The sequence below is a fragment of the Procambarus clarkii genome, chromosome 8 (assembly GCF_040958095.1).
Source record: "Procambarus clarkii isolate CNS0578487 chromosome 8, FALCON_Pclarkii_2.0, whole genome shotgun sequence".
In the NCBI taxonomy this organism is placed as follows: Eukaryota; Metazoa; Arthropoda; class Malacostraca; order Decapoda; family Cambaridae; genus Procambarus; species Procambarus clarkii.
The window spans coordinates 42,860,902-42,882,967 of NC_091157.1; the positions used below are offsets into that span (position 1 = coordinate 42,860,902).

The 22,066-nt window shown below is 45.3% G+C and overlaps 1 protein-coding gene across 5 annotated transcripts in view; it reads right to left on the reverse strand.

Moving 5' to 3' along the window:
* Positions 1-1,218: 1,218 nt before the first annotated feature.
* Positions 1,219-22,066, reverse strand: part of LOC123759707 (uncharacterized) — a 79,353-nt gene continuing 58,505 nt past the window's right edge. For 2 of the 5 annotated variants that reach the window (XM_045744946.2, XM_069317702.1), the window contains exons 2-3: positions 13,722-14,046; positions 1,219-3,171 (exon numbers count right to left, since the gene is read on the reverse strand). In XM_045744946.2, the coding sequence (XP_045600902.1) occupies positions 2,009-3,163 (1,155 nt within the window). In that variant the 5' untranslated portion in view covers positions 3,164-3,171; positions 13,722-14,046 and the 3' untranslated portion in view covers positions 1,219-2,008. Of the gene's footprint in view, positions 3,172-13,721; positions 16,175-22,066 lie in introns of those variants that run through there. The other 3 variants (XM_069317709.1, XM_045744948.2, XM_069317719.1) reach the window with 3 other exon arrangements.

Below are 22,066 nucleotides of genomic sequence, written 5' to 3' on the forward strand. Positions count from 1 at the left end.
ATCTACACTGAGCATTCACTGCCTGTTTTGTATCCACGGGGACATTTTATCTGTGCCTGAGCCTTTTATCACATCCAGTTCTTTTATTTTATTTTGTTGGTGTCATATCCATTTCGGCGAACCTTTATTGCTATGACCTGGTAGATGACTTTCCAGTCTAAAAATGCCCTGGAAACTTTAAATGCGACATTTACACTGTTATCGTTCTCTGGGGGCGCCCTCCCTCCTGTATAATCTTATCAACTTGTTTTTGCGAATTTGTGTCTTTGTGCAATTGTTTTTATATATATGTTTTTGTGCAAATATACTTGCTTTAGATCCTACATACATATCAGATCATTATCTCGACTTTTTCGAGATCTTCAGCAGCTCCAAAACAGATCATTTTAATATTCGTTTCTCCGGGTATAGACATCACAGTGGGCGGCCAGGACCTGAAGAAGTCCTTCGAGTCAGCTGTACAGTCTTACATCGTCTTGGTGATTCTTACACCATAATCCTCCTCCATCAGGGCGCTGCTCTTGCTGATGCTGCTTTTCTTCCTCGTGTAGTGGATATGTTTTAGATTTCTTTCGGAGAATTCTAATGTTAATACAGGTCACTGAGTCATGTCAACCCACACTGCCACAGCACGTGGCAACACCATAATGAGTCATGTCAACCCACAATGCCACAGCACGTGGCAACACCATAATGAGTCATGTCAACCCACACTGCCACAGCACGTGACAACACCATAATGAGTCATGTCAACCCACACTGCCACAGCACGTGGCAACACCATAATGAGTCATGTCAACCCACAATGCCACAGCACGTGGCAACACCATAATGAGTCATGTCAACCCACACTGCCACAGCACGTGGCAACACCATAATGAGTCATGTCAACCCACAATGCCACAGCACGTGGCAACACCATAATGAGTCATGTCAACCTACACTGGCCAGGCACGTGGCAACACCATAATGAGTCATGTCAACCACACTGTCACAGCACGTGGCAACACTACACTGAGTCATGTCAACCCACACTGGCACAGCACGTGGCAACTCCACACTGACTCATGTCAACCTACACTGGCACAGCACGTGGCAACACTACACTGAGTCATGTCAACCCACACTGTCACAACACGTGGCATCACCACACTGAGTCATGTCAACCCACACTGGCCCAGCACGTGGCAACAAGGAATGACAGTAATTACAACACTGTATTGTTGTACTTTTATTTATATTTTAAAATATACAATTAGTTAACAAGAGCAATAATCTCAGACTTGATGGCTTTGTCATAAGAAAATTTCAGATTACCAAGTGATTATGTTTTGTTTACAGTCACACGGAGTGACCAATCACCCTAAGGGGAATACGGAGACATAATGACAAAAAAAACTAAACAGAAGAAGTACAAGCCATAAATAATAACATGTTGTTAGTCCAATTAGATAGTCGATGACATCATAGCAAAGTTAGATATACTTGGAGAGTTTCAGTAATTTCGCGGATCTATGGTCCAATATCTTTGCGTCACTGATGACGTCACCGGAAGCTGCCTAAGCGCGTCAAGACGGCCAAACAAAATTATTGAAGTAAAAGATAAAGGAAACCCAGCCCTAAAGGAGCTACAGTGTGTAATGACCGCGTGACACTGACCTCGTGACCTTACCACTGTTGGCTCACTTCCCCACGTCAGGATCAACTATTAACTCATCAGACAATGTTGCACATGTGGAACGCCTCTCACACATGTGTGTTCAACATGAGCGTTGCTGCGTGCTGTGCGGACACTCGTCAAGCGATGCCTGCAACACACTTCAGCAACCTTCTGATGAATTGTTAATATTTAAACATATGTCTAGATTTGTTTACATTGGAGGCCTAATAGTGAAAAAAATAAAAGAAGTATAAGTGTTGATGCCCTCCGCGTTATAACAAGGAGTTGATCCAAGAAGGAGGGTAAAAGGACAAGTGATTGTCATGAAAAGGAAGTCAGATCGTCACATTACTTGGAGTAACCGTACGTGAACTGGTGGGATCGTGCCTGGGTACGAGCCTTCACTCTCGAGTCGTTCTCGAACGGGTCAAGGGACGAGGAACGGAAGGTTCTGGTGTACTTGTAAGAGTCGCCGTCTCCGATGCTGTGTTTCCGCATCTTACCGATCATTTTGTTAATATTATCGGACAGCTCTTCGGACTCCTGAGCCTTACGATGGTCAAACATCTTCCTAGCTGAGCGGAACTTTTTGTCATCATCGTCAAAGCTGCTCTTGATAGAGCGTGACGTGGTGAACTTGAAGTCGTCGTCACTCAGACTAATGTTGCGACGTCTCGGCAGCCTTGGTGGCTTGAAGTCGTAATCGTCCTCTATGCTTAGGAGACGAGAAGGCTTCGGGGGAGCTCTTGGGGGTTTGGAAGACTCGAACTTGCTGCTCTCTTGGTAGGAACTCTTGCGGACGGTAGTTCCTGTGCCAGGGATGTTGTATGTTACTTCGTTCTTCTTGACAGTCTTTTTACCTGGGGCGTCCAGTGCCTCATTGTAGACGACCTCTTCCCACCTCTTAGCATTCGTCCCACTGCCTCGTTCAACAGCATCAGCCTTCTTGAACTTTTTCTCAAGATTCTTAATGTCATCCATGATGCTCTTTTTTGTAGCAGGATTTAACCCAAAATCATCTACTTTACCAAGATCCTTTCCGACATTAGTTTTGAACCCGTAGTCCGGATCGATGTACTTCTTTACCGGTATTTTGAAATCTAGATCGTCAAGGAGTGAAAATCTCCTGCGAGGCTCAGGTTCTGGGCTGTCGAGGTTGAACGACAGCTTCCTCTCTCGGCCGCGGCCTGTCCTCGACGACCGAGGGCCATCATCGGGCTCTGGTTCTTTAGATCGGCCGACGCTCGAGGAGCGTCGCCTCACCAAGGGTTGCGACAGGGCCGCCTCCTCCTCGCCGTACGGAAGACCTCGGGCGCTCCCGTAGAATGGCTTATTGGCGAAGCGTTCAGCATAGCTGGCAGCTTCTGGAGGCTGGACTTTGGATCGCAGCAGTTCACGGTTCTCGATGTAATCAGTCTGGGGGTTGTAGTAGCTCTCGCCTACTTTATAGTTGTAGTCATAGATGCGGCAAGGCAGCTTCCTTTTCCACTTCTTCTCATCCATGCTGGCGGCTGCAATAAAGGAAAGGGTGAACTGCCACCAGGCGGTCTAAACTCTTTTCATAATATGTGTAATTAAACATTTAACTAATTTTATGGTTATTTATTAACATGAATGCATATGGTTTTCTGTAACCAAGATAATTTGTAATAATTTAATTACTCCATATAGTTAAGCTAATTTTTGCATTTCAAATTTATGTAATAATTATAAACAAATAATCGAAATGGTATTCAAACAGTGATGTAAAAATAATATTAACCTGGAAGATGAACACATTTGTCTTATGATACATAATTACTCCAGAAGGGGAAGGACTGAGCACTCAGAGCAGCCAGCAGGAAAGACAAGAAAATGCACAATATGAAGGAGTAATACGAGACGCCTTCAAGTATTGGCGTGGAATGTTAATGAAAATAGTCGAGTGGGACTTGTACAACTACTGGTCGAGTGGGACTTGGTGTACAGCTACTAGTCGTGTGGGACTTTGTGTACAACTGGTCAAGTAAGATTTTGTGTACAATTGGTAGAGTGGGACGTTATGTACAACTGGTCGAGTGGTACCTTGTGTTTAACTGGTCGAGTGGGACTTGATGTACAACTTAGAGTATAACTACCCAAATGAAAAGCATAACTTTTCAACTGACGAGTGAAACTGTCCAACTGATGAATATAATTATCCAACTGTCCAGTATAACTCTCCAACTATTGAATATAATTGTCCAACTATTAAATATAATTATCCAGCTATCTAGTATAACTGTATAACTGCTGAGTGAAAGTGTCCAACTTCTCAATATAATTAATTGCCCAACTGTCAGTATAAAATGATCGACTGTCGACTAGATATATAATAAAATCGTTCCTAGTGATTGATATACATGTTGTGATATTTCACTGATTTTCATGGTGATTGGTAGATACGTGATAACTGAGTATCCTCTATGTTGATTGGTAGATACGTGATAACTGAGTATCCTCTATGTTGATTGGTAGATATATGACGCTGCAAGGATGTCCACGAGGCTGAGTTCTGGTTGTAGTTGGAGGTAGTTCTGTGTTCCTAAGAATGGTTTTGGATGATCTCTGCGCCTGGCTAATTAGATGTCCGTAATTGGAGCTAAGATAATTTTGAATATATGATTGCATGGTATGACGTTATGTACATACATACATACATACGCGCACTCTCGCCCCCACAAACACACATATATATATGTATTACACCTCAAAATCTGGCTTCGAGAACGAAGTACGAGGAGCTTTATTTACAATATGTCCGGAGAAGGGTCTCGCTTAGCGGTTATGTCACCAGAGGGTGGTAGGGGGAGGTGGTGCTGGAGGGGTGTGGGGGAAGGGGATCCTGGGGGTAAGGGGGAAGGGGCGCTGGGGGTTAAGGGGGAGGAGAATATTAGAATGAGGGTGGAGGGGTGTCACCAGGAGGTGCCAGGTGGGTTAGCGACTGCCAGAGGAGAGTGCCAGGACGTATATACTGTAGCTGGCTAGCAGGGCAGAGGGGAGTCATGTGAGGGTACAGCCGGGCATCAGGCCAGCGGAGGGGCCTATGGGGCCATCAGCCGGGCATCAGGCCAGCGGAGGGGTCTATGGGGGCATCAGCCGGGCATCAGGCCAGCGGAGGGGTCTATGAGGGAATCAGCCGGGCATCAGGCCAGCGGAGGGGTCTATGGGGGCATCAGCCGGGCATCAGGCCAGCGGAGGGGTCTATGAGGGAATCAGCCGGGCATCAGGCCAGCGGAGGGGTCTATGGGGGCATCAGCCGGGCATCAGGACAGCGGAGGGGTCTATGAGGGAATCAGCCGGGCATCAGGCCAGCGGAGGGGTCTATGGGGGCATCAGCCGGGCATCAGGCCAGCGGAGGGGTCTATTAGGGAATCAGCCGGGCATCAGGCCAGCGGAGGGGTCTATAAGGGAATCAGCCGGGCATCAGGCCAGCGGAGGGGTCTATGAGGGAATCAGCCGGGCATCAGGCCAGCGGAGGGGTCTATGGGGGCATCAGCCGGGCATGAAAGAGAGAGAGAGAGTGAGGCCGTACAGGACAAGATCTAATGCAACTGTGAATAACGTGGACATCAAGTAAATGTATCCATGAATTTATGAGTGATGAACAGTGGTGGTGAAGTATTAACACATGCAGGCTATCACGTAAGAACAGTCTTGGAGAACGTGGTCGACCAGGCAACACAGTGGTGGAGGTGTGGACGAGGTCGCTGGTGTTACAGAGAGCTGGGAGTGGAGGCAGGAGGGTGAAGGCATAGTCACATTGAATATGGCTGCCGGACGAAGAAAGGAAGAGACCATAGAGCAAGTGATGGGAGGACATGGATCATAAAGCAACAGTAATTGGCAATGAGAGGCGTGAAGAACACATTTTGAAAAGAACCTTCGGAATTATGGACACAGAGGACACACTGGGGGACATATTAAGGGTGGATACACGGGTGAGGCATATACTGACAAGAGTAGCAGTATCCTCGAACGTTTCTCCTAACTTTCATGAAAAGAATATATGTATATATACGCAAAGAATTACAAAAGACTGAAAAGAATATATCTATAAACTTTGGTGAGTTTCAACCCGTCATCAGTAAGTCTGTGGTGCCGTATGAACTATCCATCTATCTGTTCATCTATTTCTCCATCTGTTCATCCATCTATCCACCTATTTATCCATTCATCCACCTATCTATCCGTCTATTCATACCTCGATCTGTCTTTCTGTCTATCCATTCACTTACTCATCTTTTTATGCCATCCCAATGCAGTTACCTCTTACTCTGGTAAAGGTCCGTGGCTTCAGAAACCTTTGATGGTGTGTGAGAATAGTCTGTTTTATGCGAGTACGGACAAATTATTACAACCAGCAAATGTCAGAAATTTTTTTCCGAGAACAGTGAATTATGGTGCATATTCCTATGGGGAAAAGATATTGTTTTGAAAACATTAGCTGTATAGCTGACGGGCAGAGGCAAAAATCGTCGTGGGGGTCTGAATGTGACACTGACACACTGTTTCTTGTGCATTATGGCGACTCTGATCATCCTATGTTCATCCCATACCCCTGACCACTCCCTCTTCCAATTTGGGTGAGGCTGGCCCCAAACGTGAGTCTCCAAGTTTGGACAGTCAGGCATTCTCTCTTATAGTATTGACCAGGGGGGAACTGAGCATTGTCCGGGTGCCATATCTTGCGACGATTTCGGGGCTCAACGTTCCCGCGGCCCGGTTCCTGACTAGGCCTTCTGGTTGCTGGACTGTTCAACCAGGTTGTTGGCAGCCTGACGTATGAATCATAGCCTGGTTGATCAGGGGTATGTCCTTCTATCCATCTATTTTTCTCCTGATAATTACTTTACCTACCATACCTATCCATCTATTCATTATCTATCCATCTATTCATTATCTATCCATCTATTCACTATCTATTCATTATCTATCCATCTAATCATTATCTATCCAGCTGTCTCTATTAATCCATCTATTCATCTAGCTATCCATCAATCTATCCATCAATCTATCCATCCGTCTATATATCCCTCTATCAATCTCTCTCTCTCTCTCTCTCTCTCTCTCTCTCTCTCTCTCTCTCTCTCTCTCTCTCTCTCTCTCTCTCTCTCTCTCTCTCTCTCTCTCTCTCTCTCTCTCTCTATATATATATATATGTATATCGATCTGTCCATCTATTCATTTAAACATCCAACTTTCCATTAATCTATTTATCCACATATCTATCCGTCTAGCTATCCATCCATCCATCAATTTATCCATCTATCTATTCTTCTATCTATCCGTCCATCTACTCATCTATCAATTTATCCATCCATCTACCCAACCATCTATCTATCCATCAGTCTATCCATCTATCTACCTATCTATCAATCCATCTATTCATCCATCTGTCCATCCAACAATGTATCCACCCATATATCTACTGTCTCCCTCTGTTTCTGTCTCTGTTTTTGTCTCTATGTGTCTCTGCCACAGAAAAGTTTCTGCCAAAAGAAAATTTAAAATTTAGTTTTCAAATTCAATAGTTACCCGATATTGTAGTGAAGTGTATGTATTTATGGTAGTACGGCCGACGTCTGAATAGCTGACAAATTCGTTTTATTTTTCCAAATCAGTGAATAATGTTATATATATATATATATATATATATATATATATATATATATATATATATATATATATATATATATATATATATATATATATATATATATATATATATATATATATATATATATATATATTCCTATAAGAAAAAAGTTATGAATTTTTGTATATGTGTGTAGGTCAGATATACTAGGGATGAGGTCAGATATACTAAGGGTGTTGGTTGATATACTAGGGATGAGGGTTGATATACTAGGGATGAGGGCTGATATACTAGGGATGAGGGCTGATATACTAGGGATGAGGGCTGATGTACTAGGGATGAGGGCTGATGTACTAGGGATGAGGGCTGATGTACTAGGGATGAGGGCTGATGTACTAGGGATGAGGGCTGATGTACTAGGGATGAGGGCTGATATACTAGGGATGAGGGCTGATATACTAGGGATGAGGGCTGATATACTAGGGATGAGGGCTGATATACTAGGGATGAGGGCTGATATACTAGGGATTAGGGCTGATATACTAGGGATGAGGGCTGATATACTAGGGATTAGGGATGATGTTACAAGCTCTATAATGAAGCACGAGTCGACATACCAGACTGTGTGGTAGGGCTGTACACCTGTGTGGTAGGGCTGTACACCTGTGTGGTAGGGCTGTACACCTGTGTGGTAGGGCTGTACACCTGTGTGGTAGGGCTGTATGTCTTTGCGGATTGACGGTACATTTACGTTGTATTGTTGTACACAGTCATGGACACACTGTACACAGTCATGGACACACTGTACACAGTCATGGTCACACTGTACAAAGTCATAGGCACACTGTACACAGTCAAGTACACTGTACACAGTCATGGACACTGTACACAGTCATGGACACACTGTACACAGTCATGGACACACTGTACACAGTCATGGTCACACTGTACAAAGTCATAGGCACACTGTACACAGTCAAGTACACTGTACACAGTCATGGACACTGTACACAGTCATGGACACACTGTACACAGTCATGGACACACTGTACACAGTCATGGACACACTGTACACAGTCATGGACACACTGTACACAGTCATGGACACACTGTACACAGTCATGGACACACTGTACACAGTCATAGGCACACTGTACACAGTCATGGATACACTGTACACTGTCATGGACACACTGTACACAGTCATGGACACACTGTACACAGTCATGGACACACTGTACACAGTCATGGACACACTGTGTACAGTCATGGACATATTATACACAGTCACCGTACACAGTCATGGCCACACTGTACACAGTCACAGACTCTGTACATTGTCATGGACACACTGTACACAGTCATAGACACACTGTACACAGTCATGGACACACTGTACACTGTCATGGACACTGTACACAATCATGGATACACTGTACACAATCATGGACATATTATACACATTCACCGTACACAGTCATGGATACACTGTACACTGTCATGGACACACTGTACACAGTCATGGACACATTGTACACAGTCAGGGACACACTGTACACAGTCATGGACACACTGCACACAGTCATGGACACACTGTACACAGTCATGGACATATTATACACAGTCACTGTACACAGTCATGGACATATTATACACAGTCACCGTACACAGTCATGGACACTGTTCAGTCATGGACACTGTACACAGTCATGGACGCACTTTATTCAGTCATGTACATTGTACATAGTCATGTACACTGTACACAGTCAAGTACAATGTACACAGCCACGTACACTGTACACAGTGATGGTCACACTGTGCAAAGTCATGGACATATTATACACAGTCACCGTGCACAGACATGGACGCACTGTACACAGTCATGGACGCACTTTATTCAGTCATGTACACTGTACACAGTCATGTACACTGTATACAGTCATGTACACAGTCAAGTACAATGTACACAGTCACGTACACAGTACACAGTCATGGTCACACTGTGTACAGTCATGGACACACTGTACACAGTCATGGACACATTGTACACAGTCATGGACACACTGTACACAGTCATGGACACATTGTACACAGTCATGGACACACTGTACACTGTCATTGACACACTGTACACAGTCATGGACACACTGTACACAGTCATGGACACACTGTACATAGTCATGGACACACTGTACACAGTCATGGACACACTGTACACAGTCATGGACACACTGTACATTGTCATTGACACACTGTACACAATCATGGACACACTGTACACAGTCATGGACACACTGTACACAGTCATGGACACACTGTACACAGTCATGGATACACTGTACACTGTCATGGACATATTATACACAGTCACGGTACACAGTCATGGACACACTGTACACAGTCATGGTCACACTGTACACAGTCATGGACACTCTGTACACAGCCATAGACACACTGTACACAGTCGAGGACACTGTACACAGTCATGGACACACTGTACACAGCCATGGACACTGTACACAGTCATGGACACACTGTACACAGTCAAGGACACTGTACACAGTCATGGGCACACTGTACACAGTCATGGACACACTATACACAGTCATGGAAACACTGTACACAGTCATGGACACACTGTACACAGTCAAGGACACTGTACACAGTCATGGACACACTGTGCACAATCAAGGATACTGTACACAGTCATGGACACACTGTACACAGTCATGGACACCCTGTACACAGTCATGGACACACTGTACACTGTCATGGACACACTGTACACAGTCATGGACACACTGTTCACAGTCATAGACACACTGTACACTATCATGGACACACTGTACAGTCATGGACACACGGTACACTGTCATGGACACACGGTACACAGTCATGGACACACTGTACACAGTCAAGGACACACTGTACACAGTCAAAGACACTGTACACAGTCATGGACACACTGTACACAGTCATTGACACACTGTACACAGTCATGGTCACACTGTACACAGCCATGGACACACTGTACACAGTCATGGACACACTGTACACAGTCAAGGACACACTGTACACAGTCATGGACACACTGTTCACAGTCATAGACACACTGTACACTGTCATGGACACACTGTACACAGTCATAGACACACTGTACACTGTCATGGACACACTGTACACAGTCAAGGACACACTGTACACAGTCATGGACACACTGTACACAGTCATGGACACACATCACACAGTCATGGACACACTGTACACAGTCTTGGACACACAGTACACAGTCATGGTCACACACTGTACACAGTCATGGGCACACTGTTCACAGTCATGGATACACTGCATACAGTCATGGACACACTGTACACAGTCATGGACACACTGTACACAGTCATGGACACACTGTACAGTCATGGGCACACAGTACACAGTCATGGACACACTGTACGCAGTCATGGATACACTGTACACAGTCATGGACACTGTACACAGTCATGGACACACTGCACACAGTCATGGACATATATACAGTCACCGTACACAGTCATGGACACTGTTCAGTCATGTACACTTTACACAGTCATGGACGTACTTTATTCAGTCATGTACACTGTAAATAGTCATGTACACTGTACAACGTTAAGTACAATCTACACAGACACGTACACTGTACGCAGTCATGGTCATACTGTGCACAGTCATGGACATATTATACACAGTTACCGTGCACAGTCATGGACGCACTTTATTCAGTCATGTGCACTGTACACAGTCATGTACACTGTACACAGCCATGTACACAGTCAAGTACAATGTACACAGTCACGTACACTGTACACAGTCATGGTCACACTGTGTACAGTCATGGACACACTGTACACACTCATGGACACACTGTACACAGTCATGAACACACTGTACACTGTCATGGACATTCTGTACACAGTCATGGACACACTGTACACAGTCATGGACATACTGTACACAGTTATGGACACACTATACACAGGCATAGACATTATACACAGTCACAGTACACAGTCATGGACACAATGCACACAGTCATGGACACACTGTACACAGTCGTGGACACACTGTACACAGTCATCGACACACAGTACACAGTCATAGACACACTATACACAGTCGTGGACACACTGTACACAGTCATCGACACACAGTACACAGTCATAGACACACTGTACACAGTCGTGGACACACTGTACACAGCCATGGACACACTGTACACAGTCATGGACACACTGTACACAGTCATGGACACACTGTACACAGTCATGGACATATTATGCACAGTCACAGTACTCAGTCATGGACACACTGCACACAGTCATGGATACACTGTACACAGTCATGGACACACTGTACACAGTCATGGACATATTATACACAGTCACAGTACACAGTCATGGACACACTGCACACAGTAAAAGACACACTGCACACAGTCATGGACACACTGTACACAGTCATGGACACACTGTACACAGTCATGGACACACTGTACACAATCATGGACACACTGCACACAGTCATGGACACACTGTACACAGTCATGGACACACTGCACACAGTCATGGACACACTGCACACAGTCATGGACACACTGTACACAGTCATGGACACACTGCACACAGTCACGGACACACTGCACACAGTCATGGACACACTGTACACAGTCATGGACACACTGCACACAGTCATGGACACACTGCACACAGTCATGGACACACTGTACACAGTCATGGACACACTGTACACAATCATGGACACACTGCACACAGTCATGGACACACTGTACACAGTCATGGACACACTGCACACAGTCATGGACACACTGCACACAGTCATGGACACACTGTACACAGTCATGGACACACTGCACACAGTCACGGACACTGCACACAGTCATGGACACACTGCACACAGTCATGGACACACTGTACACAGTCATGGACACACAGTTCAAAGTCATGGTCACACTGTACACAGTCATGGATACACTGTACACAGCCATGGACACTGTACACAGTCATGGATGCACTGTACACAGTCATGGACACACTGTTCACAGTCATGGACACTGTACACAGTCATGGACACTGTACACAGTCATGGACACACTGTACAGTCATGGTCACACTGTACACAGTCATTGACACACTGTACACAGTCATGGACACATTGTACAGTCAAGGACACACTGTACACAGTCATCGTCACACTGTACACAGTCATGGACACACTGTACACAGTCATGGGACACACTGTACACAGTCATGGACACACTGTACACAGTCATGGACACTGTACACAGTTATGGACACACTGTACACAGTCATGGACACACTGTACACGTTCATGGACACTGTACACAGTCATGGACACTGTACACAGTCATGGACACACTGTACAGTCATGGTCACACTGTACACAGTCATTGACACACTGTACACAGTCATGGACACATTGTACAGTCAAGGTCACACTGTTCACATTCATCGTCACACTGTACACAGTCATGGACACACTGTACACAGTCATGGACACACTGTACACAGTCATGGACTCACTGTACACAGTCATGGACACATTGTACAGTCAAGGTCACACTGTTCACATTCATCGTCACACTGTACACATTCATCGTCACACTGTACACAGTCATGGACACACTGTACACAGCCATGGATCCACTGTACACAGTCATGGACACACTGTACACAGTCATGGACACTGTACACAGTCATGGACTCACTGTACACAGTCATGGACACACTGTACACAGTCATGGACACTGTACACAGTCATGGACTCACTGTACACAGTCATGGACACACTGTACACAGTCATGGACACTGTACTAAGCGCGGGCAGAAGAGGGCAGGGAGGGGAGGTGTAAGGAGGGCGCTAAGGAACCATATTGGGCCATGTTTGACAAATACTAAAATAGAAGGAACCATCTCGCCGGCAGTTATGGCGCCTGCCAGGTCCGAGGTGCACCTGTGGGCCTTCCCTCCCTCCCTCCCTCTCTCACTCTCTCACTCGCTCTCCCACTCTCTTTGATCTCTCTTTGGATAGTTTAGTTCATTTATTATATAGCCCCATATCTTTCTTGACCATTCTTGGCTTATCTCTCACGCACGCGCGCGCACACACACACATACACACAATCGCACAGCCACATACACACACCCACATACACACACACACTCTCAAGGACACATAACATTTGATGCATATGACATGATACAAGAGAGGGGTGATGTGAACTAAATATATCGAAGTACTTTTCTGCAAATTTCTGTGAAGGTTCATTAACATGCAAACTGGTGCTCGGGAAACATGTGATGGTGGGCGTGCAGCAGAAGGTAGAGACGATGAAACAGGACATATAGAAAGGGTGAGAGATGAACCTACTGGACGTGTGTCACCGACGTACTGGCGGGCGGGGAGGGACGGGGGCGCGGACGTTGCCATTTTAGATAATTCGTCGGACTTTGGAGATGTGGAGGGAGGAGAGTCCCGCCAGGCGCTCTCGCAGTGGCTTCTCGGGGATGTACTTGACTTCGACTTCGCCGAGGGAGCTCGTCTTTGTGGTGGAGATGCTGCTGTACCTTTCCTTTCTGGCCAGCTCATACTCGGACCAGACGCTTGTGTTGCGAGAGTACACCCTGGGGGCCCCTGGGCGCTCGAAGTGCATACCCACCAAACACACGTTGCGAGAAGCCATTGTTACAAGATGCTGCAAGAGATACACACACACGTCTGCGATCAGCTTGGAGCTGCAGTACTGAAACAGCAGCAGCAGCAGCAGCAGCAGCGCCACCTCCACCACCCGAAGGAAAGGAACAGGAGGCGGGAGTGTGGGAGAGGACATAGTCACGCCGCCAGCATAAACATTGGAGTCCATGGTTCCACAAGCTTTTCTTAATATGTACAGTTCGTGTATACAAAAATGTGCAAATACTAAATATGTTTCTTAATGATTAGATGAGCCATTGTAACAAATTTATTTTCCAATTACTAACTGGAAAAGTCACAATTACGTTTTCGGAATAGACAAATGGTATTGTTTGGTATAAAGAGTGTGGAGCAAGGAAGCTGGGCGGAGTATAGGCAGGGAAGGGTTACACACTTTACAGTTTTTCTGATTATTTCCTGCTTATCATAATTGACAACAAACTTTGGTGAAGACTGGCCTCAGTTCCTGTCTGATTCCTCACTGACAGCTGAGTAAATCATGGCTGTACCTGCGATCTTCACAATACTCTTCATATGTTTCACCCTTATCACTGTCACAACTACAGTAGCAGGTCTTCACAAGAAAATCACAATAATTGGTCTTCACAGGCACAATCGCGGTAGCTGGTCTTCACAGGCACAATAGCTGTAGCTGGTCTTCACAGGCACAATAGCTGTAGCTGGTCTTCACAGGCACTATCCGAGTAGTTGGTCTTCACAGGCACACTCCGAGTAGCTGGTCATCACAGACAATTATAGTGGCTGGTCTGGTGTGCTCATGGTAGATATTCTCCACAGGGGAAACATTTACTGTAGCAATCGTTGATACCCTTCATCAATGTTTCCCTCCTTATGGAGTCCTGAAACGACGGGTTGTGTTCCTTATAGGAGGGAGAACATATTGCCATATAAGGAAAACACTATAACGTTACTTCATGGCAGAATTCCCTCACGTCATGTTCATTATTCCACACACTTTATTATCAGCTACAATCATCAAAGTTTGGCGTCAATTATGTCCTCCAGTCAGTCATCCAAGTCCATTTTACTGATGCGTTCAAGAATGTCTTGAGACGAAGGGAGCTTCTTCATCATATCAACCACACTGGTGTCGTCGTCATCGATCTCCAGGTCAGCGGCCACTCTGCGACTACTGCGACCGCCGGAGACGCTCGTCGATGTACCAGCAGATGATAAGCTAGAAAACCGGTCTGCTTTCTTTTCCGCAGAGGAGGCAAATGAGTAATCCTTCTTCCTCTCTAGTTTAGGCGATAAATTCAATGGTTTCCGTTCAACCTTGGGTAGCTCGAATTCCACCAACCTTGTCGGCAACTTGTAATCGTTATTGCTCTCTGACTTATATTTGTAATCGTCAGTTCCGCGTTCGGACTTGATTCTGTAACCGTCAGTGTTGCGTTCTGATTTTAGCTTATAATCTTCGCCCAAACCACCGGTACCATTCATCCGGGAGGACTTTTCGGACTTGAAACTATATGATGACGTTTCCTCTGGACCTCCACCAGCGGCAGATCGCGAAGTTCGCTCTGATTTGTAAGAAGTCTCAAAGTCGCCGAGACCACTGCCAGTGGTTCGAGTGGCGGAACCACTTCTGGCGGAGAGAGAAGAGGAAGCATAACCCGTCTTAGTGTCGGCAGGCAGGCCGAGCTCCTCCCGCAGTCTTTTAAGACGCTCTAGTCGCTCCTCTAGACTTGAACTGTCATGGGCAGAGTCATAGGATGGAAGTCCTTCAACGCGGCTTGTGAAGCTAGTCTCGGCAGACGAGCGGTCGGAGTCGAGACGGGACTTGAACCCTTCTGGCTGGGAAGGAGGAATGGGAGGAAAATCGCTGCGAGTTGAGGAAGATCTGGATGAAGGATCACGCCTGATGGGGCCAGCTCTCAGGTGAGGGTAGAACTCGATCTTGTCAGAGTCTATAGATCGTGACCTCGCGGCCTTGGCTGCAGCTTCCTCCTTTTCTGATAGGTATCGTTTGTAATTCTCCTGGTAGAAGCGCTCCGCATCCCTGACGTTACAGTCATACACCTTGGGCTTGGGGCGCTTCCAGTAGCGGTTGACCTTGGGAGCTCGGTAAGTCTCCATGAAGACGGTAGGGAAGATACGAGAGAGAGCTGGAAGAGAGACGCGGGGTTCAGAGCCGGCTGGCACCCGCACTGTGCCTCCCAGATGCTGCTACCACCACAGCAGCCGCGGCACCGAACCAGCACCGCCCACCAGCCCACAACGAGACTAGCGCCACGCGTCAAGTGGGGCGGGCAGGAGGGGCGGCAGACACCACCAAAGCCGATCTGGCCCCCCTTGCTCAGTCTCGTCTACACCAAAACTGCTCAGGACGCTGCTGCCAGCCGCGCTGACTCATTGGGGGGCAATGAACAATGTATAGGGCATGAGCACAGCCGCCCCCGCCGCCCACCCGCTCCACAAGCCCTACAGTATGACCATTAACCAACACTCGGAACTACATCAACGAGCAGCACCAGATCAGCATCATGGTGCCGTATTCACCTTCTGACAGTAATATAAGTCCAAGTCAAGCCTCACACTGCTTATTTAACTCACTAAGTTTATTTGACAAACTTTAACTTTGCGACGGTCCAAGTGGCGGAGAATGTGTTCTCAACAACAAAAGATTATATTTTAAACTCCGCCAGGAGGAAGTGAGACACGCGACTTCCTCACAAGAATTTAGGCACGTGGGCGCCAGTCACCCAAAATAAGCCAACCCCAATAGGCAGTTGGGGCAAATGACCGTGGTTACTTGGCCAAAGTTGTATGTGAGGGGGTTGTGTGTGTGAGGGGTTGTGATGGGTCATTACTGGAGTGGAGTTGCTGTGGATGTCGTGTTGTGGTTGTGTTGTTGTTGGTGTGGGTTGGTGTTGGGGAGAGCTGGTGTTGGTGAGGGTTGGTGTTAGTGTGGGTGTCGTGGTGTTGGTGTGGGTGTGGTTGTGTTGGTGAGGGTGGTTGTAGTGTAAGGGTGGTTGTAGTGTGAGGATGGTTCTAGTGTGAGGGTGGTTGTAGTGTGAGGGTGGTTGTAGTGTGAGGGTAGTTATAGTGTAAGGGTGGTTGTAGTGTGAGGATGGTTCTAGTGTGAGGGGTGGTTGTAGTATGTAGGTGGTTGTAGTGTGAGGAGTAGTTATAGTGTAAGGGTGGTTGTAGTGTGAGGATGGTTCTAGTATGAGGGTTGTAGTAGTGGGAGGTTAGTTGTAATATAAGGCTGGTGGTTGTCGTGGTAACGATGATAGTGGAGTATTAATATGATCGTAGTAGTGTAGAGAAAAGATGTGACAGAAAAGATCAAAGTTTTGGTATACTGATGACTGATATTATTGAGGCGGTGGCAGTAGTGGTGACAGTTTAAATGGGTGTGTAGGTAGTAATATCCCCGTGAAGGTGGTCGTTGTGGGAATGTATATAAAACAACTGGCGTGAGAAGTGGCTGTAAACGTGTTTACGACAGTGAAGTAGTTGTGGTAAAGGGTTTGACGGCAGTATTACATGTAGTGGAAGTGGGGCCGGTGAGACACCCCGTGGGGTGACCTGGCCGGCCGGCTAAACTTAGAGACACCCGCCTGCCGTGAGTGTGTGTGTGTGTCGACTTCCTCGCTCACTCCGGCCGGCTCCACGCGGCTTCCAAACTAAACCCTCTACTGGTTTAGTGCGGCTGTGCACCTAAACACAAATTTCATTAACCATTTATTATGTTCGAACATGTTATATGTATGACTGTCATAAGAAGAAAATATAACAGTACTCAATCAGAAACCGATTCTGAAATACAGTATTCATTGCATTTAATGAAAACTCACAGACTGTAAAATACAGTAGTGAATAATTACGGCCTGTAATACATTTCGAAGAAAGGACTACAGTAGAAAATAACGTAGATTAAAATATTTAAAGTTATAAGCAAAATACAAAATTCACTTGTAATATCCTGATTTTACTGCCTTCTGTAGTATCGCTTTAGGTTACCTAGGGACCCTGAAGGAGCATAACAGCCAAGGATATTTTGGCTAGAATAACAAGCGTGGTCAGGAAGCAGCTTGCCAAGTGCCACACTCCGTTTTCTTCAGCTCCATTTTCTCTCCAGCTGCGCGTTCATAGCTCAGCTTCCCAAACTCGATTTTCCTTGAATCGTCACGTTTTCTTTATATACTTTGCTAGTCGCGTTTTCTTTGATCGCATCAGGTCGCTTATATCACGTTTTTTTTTATCTGGTTTTCTCTCAGTGAAGGGATACATTTGTCAGACTTCCGTTCTCTCTCAAAATAAAATAACAAATTACTTGTATTGATGGTATTTTATGTGTATTATTGACTCATTTACTGTGTGTGTATTATAATGTGTGTATTATTGATTTATTGATATGAGTATTAACTCATTTACTAAGAGATTTTAGTATAAGTGTCACGTTTGTCTTAATACGGGACAAATACATACATACATACACACACACACACACACACACACATATATATATATATATATATATGTCGTACCTAGTAGCCAGAACACACTTGTCAGCCTACTATGCAAGGCCCGATTTGCCTAATAAGCCAAGTTTTCCTGAATTAATATATTTTCTCAAAATTTTTTCTTATGAAATGATAAAGCTACCCATTTCATTATGTATGAGGTCAATTTTTTTTATTTGAGTTAAAATTAACGTAGATATATGACCGAACCTAACCAACCCTACCCAACCTAACCTAAAATATCCTTATAGTTTAGGTTAGGTTAGGTAGCCGAAAAAGTTAGGTTAGGTTAGGTTAGGTAGGTTAGGTAGTCGAAAAAACATTAATTCATGAAAACTTGGCTTTTTAGGCAAATCGGGCCTTGCATAGTAGGCTGAGAAGTGCGTTCTGGCTATTAGGTACGACATATATATATATATATATATATATATATATATATATATATATATATATATATATATATATATATATATATATATATATATATATATATATATATATATATATATATATATATATATATATATAATGGGAAATCTGAAATTGGGAAACTATTAAAGAAGGAACAATTATTTTTGTAATTAACTTTGTTGGGGGACAAGCAGCCTTTGTATCTTTTTTTTTATATATACATTTGGCTTATATCGAGATCCCCCCCCCCCCCCCCAAGATCAAACTATTCTGACCCCCGTCCAGGATGCAACCCTATAACAGGCTGACTAACACCTGGGTACCTATTTACTGCTAGGTGAACAGAGGCATAGGGTGATAGGAAAAATACCTAACTATTTCTGTCCCACCCGGGCTTCGAACCCGGGATTCCCGACTGAAAGTCGAGAACGCACCCGGCTGTATTACCAAACCTTAACATCACCTAACTACCACCTAGTTTAAAGTCTCTCGTACGTAGATTACTATCTATAGATACTGTGTTTTTTTTACACAAGATCATTTATTTACTCAATTGTTTCGTCGCAAAATAAACTTGTCAGTACGGTCATATGAATGTATATATACGTAAGACATATATGCATGTATGTATATATATACATGTAAGACAAACATGAGGATGGATTGCAGAGTGCATAAGACCTCTCTGCACGACTCAGATAAGGCGCATTTCACCAAGAGGAAACAAAAAGCCCACTGCGACACGGCTTATCTCATCCTTATCAACGGAGGCCGCAGAGGTTTATATGAAGACCAACTTAGGGCTCTCACCTTCAGTATTCACTCCATTGTGTGTAGGTCAGTGATCAGCGCAGCCGCCTCACTACTGAAATGTTCCGCGTTCGATTCCCGTGCAGGACAGAAGCGTTTGAACATCATTTCCTTTCCTCTAATGCTTTTTTCACCTGACAGTAAACAGGTCCTCTGGGAGTTGTTGTTGTGGATAACAACCTCGGGAAGGTCGGTAGTTGGCCTAGGAAGGACGTCTGTTAGGTTAAACAATCACCCTCTCTCTCCAATTGTGGGAAACAATACTAGTTTACTGCTTTAGTTTGTTAAGACTGCGCAGACAGCGCAGTCTTGGCTGTCTGCGCCACCTCCTTCCTCCCATGTTTGGAGAAGGTAGCAAGGAACGTGACTCACCTTACGCCAGTATCCCCCATGTTTGGACTTGTTAGTTCAGTAATCTTCCGCCAGGGTGGCGTCGGAGGCGTTATTTTTATACAAAAGGTCGACGTTCTCACGCCCCCAAATTGTTGTTGAGGGAGTGAACATGGCGGTCAACTTGCGAACTTCGTTGCCCACCTTAATGAACAACCAGAAGACGGTTGTTACAACACAAGACGTTCAGCCACAAGACGCGCCACCCTACTCGTAATATCACAGAGTTACAGTCCCGCTCCTGTGCTGGGTAAGTAAGTCCACTACGGGCTCACCATAGCCCGTGCTACTTGCAACTTTTGGTTCAGAGTAGCTGAATCTAAAACAACAACAACAGCAAGAAAATATACTCAAGAAAGTTACTTCAGCGAGTGTTCCGACCTCACCGGGCTCCCATATACAGTCTCAAGTATGGAGTCAAGAAATCAAGCCAACTGACCTTATGGAAACTTTCTCCAACGGAACACTGTTAGTTTATTTGTCCTTAACGTGAATGTTGTCTAACATGAAGCTATTACCAGACTGTAATAACAGCCTTACAAGACAAGGCTTCATAATGAGCTGCTGTAAGATAACACCTCCTGGCTGCATGTGTATATATGCCAATGTTAATGATCTTATGGAACAGTGTCTTAGTGAAATGAACTAAAAGAAAACGGGAGAAGAGAGGCACAGAGGCGCGAGAGGCTGTAAACTTCACTAAAAATACACAGTCGGGGAAAAAAGGCAGCATGGCTTATTTTGTCGCCTCACCACGCCCATTACCTCCCCCCCCTCACCCCTCACCTGCGCCGTGGGTGAGGGGTAACCGTCAAAAGTGAGGGAGTGCATAGGAAACGGAGTGGGAGGAAAGTGGGGGGGGGGGGGGGTAGGGAAAAATGGGAAGATGTAGCAGTCTCCTCAAATGTTTAATGGAAGAGTAGGGGCAGCTGCTTTATAGTGAGTGTGAATGTCCTTACTCTTGGTAAAGTCTAAAGCTCATAACTATGAGCACTTGCTCATATACAAAAAACACGACAGAATGGATTAAAGGATGAAATAGGGACTCAAATGTATTCTTAACTATTTAGCTAATAACAGAAGCCGGCGCTCTGCTAAGGCTGACATATAAAGATACTTGATTATGCCTGGAGGAGCATACTCCTAGATGAGGTTGGTGTACGAGGTTAAGAGGCACCTACTGATTGATTGATGAAGATTAAGCCACCCAAGAAGTGGCACGGGCATGAATAACCCGTAAAGACACCTGCTGGATTGATATGAACAATACCTCATCCGGAAGTACGCCACACTTTGCCTTCAGTGATCAGTATTCCGAACAAACCTCCATGAAATTTGTATCAAGGGAACTGTATTTAACCAGGGAGCCGGTCGGCCGAGCGGACAGCACGCTGGACTTGTGATCCTGTGGTCCCGGGTTCGATCCCGGGCGCCGGCGAGAAACAATGGGTAGAGTTTCTTTCACCCTATGCCACTGTTACCTAGCAGTAAAATAGGTACCTGGGTGTTAGTCAGCTGTCACGCGCTGCTTCCTGTGGGTGGAGGCCTGGTCGAGGACCGGGCCGCGGGGACACTAAAGCCCAGAAATCCTCTCAAGATAACCTCATGCTCTTCCAATATCCTCATGAACAATGGTGTTAATATGGTATACCGTGAAGCCATACAAGTTACCGAGCACCCGGATGTGTTGATACAAACCCGCGCTTAACACGACACTTGCCAGCGAACTTATTGGAGAAAAACTTATTAAACTTTACGTTACTTTCCAGACAAAATACAGAAGCAGACTCTTGTCACAAGAGAGAAAATGAGAATCTGATGATTAGTGATGACTGAGGATTAATGATGATTGAGGATTAATGATGACTGAGGATTAATGATGACTGAAGATTAATGATGACTGAAGATTAATGATGA